This window comes from Crocodylus siamensis, unplaced genomic scaffold (genome assembly GCF_052110815.1).
Source record: "Crocodylus siamensis isolate JL-2025a unplaced genomic scaffold, ASM5211081v1 HiC_scaffold_98, whole genome shotgun sequence".
Taxonomy (NCBI): domain Eukaryota; kingdom Metazoa; phylum Chordata; order Crocodylia; family Crocodylidae; genus Crocodylus; species Crocodylus siamensis.
In genome coordinates, this window is record NW_028324508.1 from 16,886 (window position 1) to 19,997 (window position 3,112).

The following is a 3,112-nucleotide window of genomic DNA, read 5'->3' on the forward strand; positions in this document are numbered from 1 at the left end:
CTTCCACATTCCTTCTGTGCAATGCCCGATTTCTCCCCCTCTTTGACACGCGTACGGATTCATTTACTTTTCATACAGATCACTTTGTGTTCCCCAGTGCATGATTTCAGCTCCAACTCATTAGTGTCAAAACATAAAAGAAACAACAGCACATAAAACAGCAAACCTTTGCCAACAGCAGGAGACAACAGCTGACTATTGAGGAAGCCCCGTTATTTTTTGGCGCAGCCTCCAGTGTTTTCAGAGCCGCATTTCTGAAGGGCCTCCCTTGACTGAGGCTGCACACCATTTGCACATGCAACTGATGGCTCCAGATACACGTAAAATATCCATAAATGTACTTTCCATGATTTCTTTACAGTCCTCATCACCTCTTCCTGGAGATTTTTTCCTTCCTAACTCAGAGATCTCGTCTACAATGGAAAATATTCATGAGGATAGCTATACCAGCAAACTCCACACAGCTTATACCTATTTCCTGAGTGAAAAGGCTAGACTGGCAAAAGCCTTTTTTATGCTCCTATACCTGTGTCTACATGCACACAGATACGCTATTTCAAGAAAAAAATGCCACCGAAATCACTCCAAGGTAGCTTTGCCCACTTGGTTTGAAGCCAGCCAGAGCAGGACCTTTACCCACTGCATGAAATCGCTGAGGATCTAATTTTACTTGCCAGTTGTGCCAACCCAGGTTAAAATATCAGCCGGCACTGCCTACACAGGGCTATCCGCCCCCGGGGCTCTGCACTCACTCTGCCAAGGCACTAATACCGTCGTGCTAGTCCTGCGAAGCGGCACTGACGTAACGACTGCCCTACCAGGTCCGGGCCCCGGAGGGGCGGGAGGCAGCGGCTGCGGGCTGAGGCTACAGCCACCCCCAAATCGCGGTAGCCGCCCCATAGCCCCCTCCCAGCGCCCCCCGGGCAGCGCCTGCCCCGTCTCCACCGCGCCCTGCAGCCGCCCGCGGAGCGGGGCCAGCAAGCGCGGGGCTGTCCTGCGCACGGGATCGCCCGCTCCTCTCCCCTCCCCTCCTCTCCCCGTTACAAAAGTAGAAGCGCAGGACTCCGGACATTACGGTACCCAATCGCGGGAGCCTCGGAGTGTGGCCAATGAGTGCGCAGCCTACCGTTGGCGCGCTGGGCCCCAGCTCCAATGGGCGCCAGGACTGGGCGGGCCGAGAGGAGGGTGAAAGGTGAGAGGTCCCGGCACGCTGGGCCCGGAAGTGTGGTTGTTGGATGTCATTTCCGCCTCTTCCATTCCAAGCCTCCGGCGGGCTCACGTGGAGCCCAGGAGCAATTTTTTGTTCGTTGGGCGCTGTCGCCGTTGCCGCGCCGCGTTGCCATGGTGAGGGCGGGGCCGGGGCCGGGGCCGGGGCCGGGGCCGGGGCCGGGGGGCAGCGAGCCCGCGCTGACTGCCGCTGTCGTCCACAGAGCCTGCCGCTGAACCCCAAGCCCTTCCTGAACGGGCTGACGGGGAAGCCCGTGATGGTGAAGCTGAAGTGGGGCATGGAGTACAAGGGCTACCTCGTCTCTGTCGATGGCTACATGAACATGCAGGTCAGGCTGGGCCCCGCGGCCGCATGGGCTGAGGGGAGATGGGGGACTCTGAGGTGGCTCTAACACGTGTGTGTGTGTGTGTGTCCGTGTGTCCCCAGCTGGCGAACACGGAAGAGTACATTGACGGCGCCTTGTCGGGCCACCTGGGCGAGGTCCTCATCAGGTAACTCGGCGGGTGCTGGTGCCGTGAGGTTTCCCGCTCTGGAGGGAGGTTACAGCCCAGGGGAGCCCGTTGGCCGCCCAGAGCAGAAGTGAAGCACATGGGTGCCAGTCTTGGCCAGGCTGTTGCAGCCAAGGGTGGGCAGGGCTGGGCCTGTCCCTGCACATCCGGATTGGGGGCTGCTCTGTTTGCTCCCCCCAAGTGTCTGGATCCAGGTTGCTTCAGCCTGACCCCCTGCAGGTGTCTGGTTTGGGGCTGGCTGCTCTCTTCCCCTGCATATGCACACATACGTGTCTAGGACATTTTTACATGTGCTGTGGGATGGTACAGGCACTTTAATTGCTGAGCCATCTTAATGAAAAGCACCAGCGTGTTGCACATTTGGGGGCGCGCGGCAACCTTTGCAGAAAAAATGGTAGCAGGGCACTTTGAACTAACGCTCATCAAACGTGACTTATTTCAAAGCACCCCGCCACCATGTTTTCAGCATGGGGACACCGATACACATCACATGGGAGGCTACTGAAGCACATCAATTTCTGTGCTTCAGCAGACTTGATTAATCAAGTTTGCTGATGTGAAGCTCCACACGTATATAGGAGCCACTTCACTGCTCATCCAGAGCTACCTCTCTCCCCTTTTCCCATGTGGCTGGGTCAGGGCTGCTCTGTTCCTCCCTGGATGGGCAAATCAGTCAAGCTATGCAACACCCCACAGCTGGATTGCGCCCATTGAAGGGACCTGGCATCACCTATCCAGCCTGCATGCTGAAAAGTTTGGGCCCCCCTGTTGGAGGATCATAGGAATTGTAGGGCTGGGAGGGACCTTGTTGGAGTTGATGCCCTGGCCCCTTGCTCAAGGCAGGGCCCCCTGTTCAGTGCTCCCTCCAAGCCCCAACCCTGGCCTGTGCCTGTGAGGGCTGGCTCATGGCTCCTAATGCCACAAGACAGAAGGCAGAGGAGGGTAAACTCCCACTTTGCAGACCTTGTCCACAGCAGAGGCACAGCACAAGCTTTTGTGAGCAGCAAGCTGCTGAACTGGCCACATTCCTGCTTTGAGTTGGTCTGTAAGGGGCAGATCTGCCCTGTCTCCTCCCTGATTTTAGGCTAAGGACCTCTCCGCTTCTGTATAGCCCTAGCACTCAAGATCATAACAGCCCCTCTAGTGCAGTGCCTTAAGATAAAAGGGGGTATTGGGCTACACGCACACCCACATGACTTGTGGCTTCCTTCTGTATAATCAAGTGGTTTCGCTTTCTTGGTGCTGATTGGACACCAGTGCTAATACCTAAATTGCAGGTTGTGGTGCGTGTGTACTAAGGTCCTGCTCCCTAGAGCATTCCTGCTTGACCTCAGCATAATGTTCACAAAACCATGGGCCTAAAAATGAACTGATC

At 56.3% G+C, this 3,112-nt stretch overlaps 1 protein-coding gene across 1 annotated transcript; it reads left to right on the plus strand.

Moving 5' to 3' along the window:
• Positions 1-1,137: 1,137 nt before the first annotated feature.
• SNRPF (small nuclear ribonucleoprotein polypeptide F) lies at positions 1,138-1,797 on the plus strand. Its single transcript, XM_090030280.1, has 3 exons — positions 1,138-1,344; positions 1,431-1,556; positions 1,655-1,797. The coding sequence occupies exons 1-3, from the start codon at positions 1,153-1,155 to the stop codon at positions 1,721-1,723; spliced, it is 387 nt and encodes a 128-aa protein (XP_089886406.1). The 5' UTR covers positions 1,138-1,152; the 3' UTR covers positions 1,724-1,797.
• Positions 1,798-3,112: the final 1,315 nt, after the last annotated feature.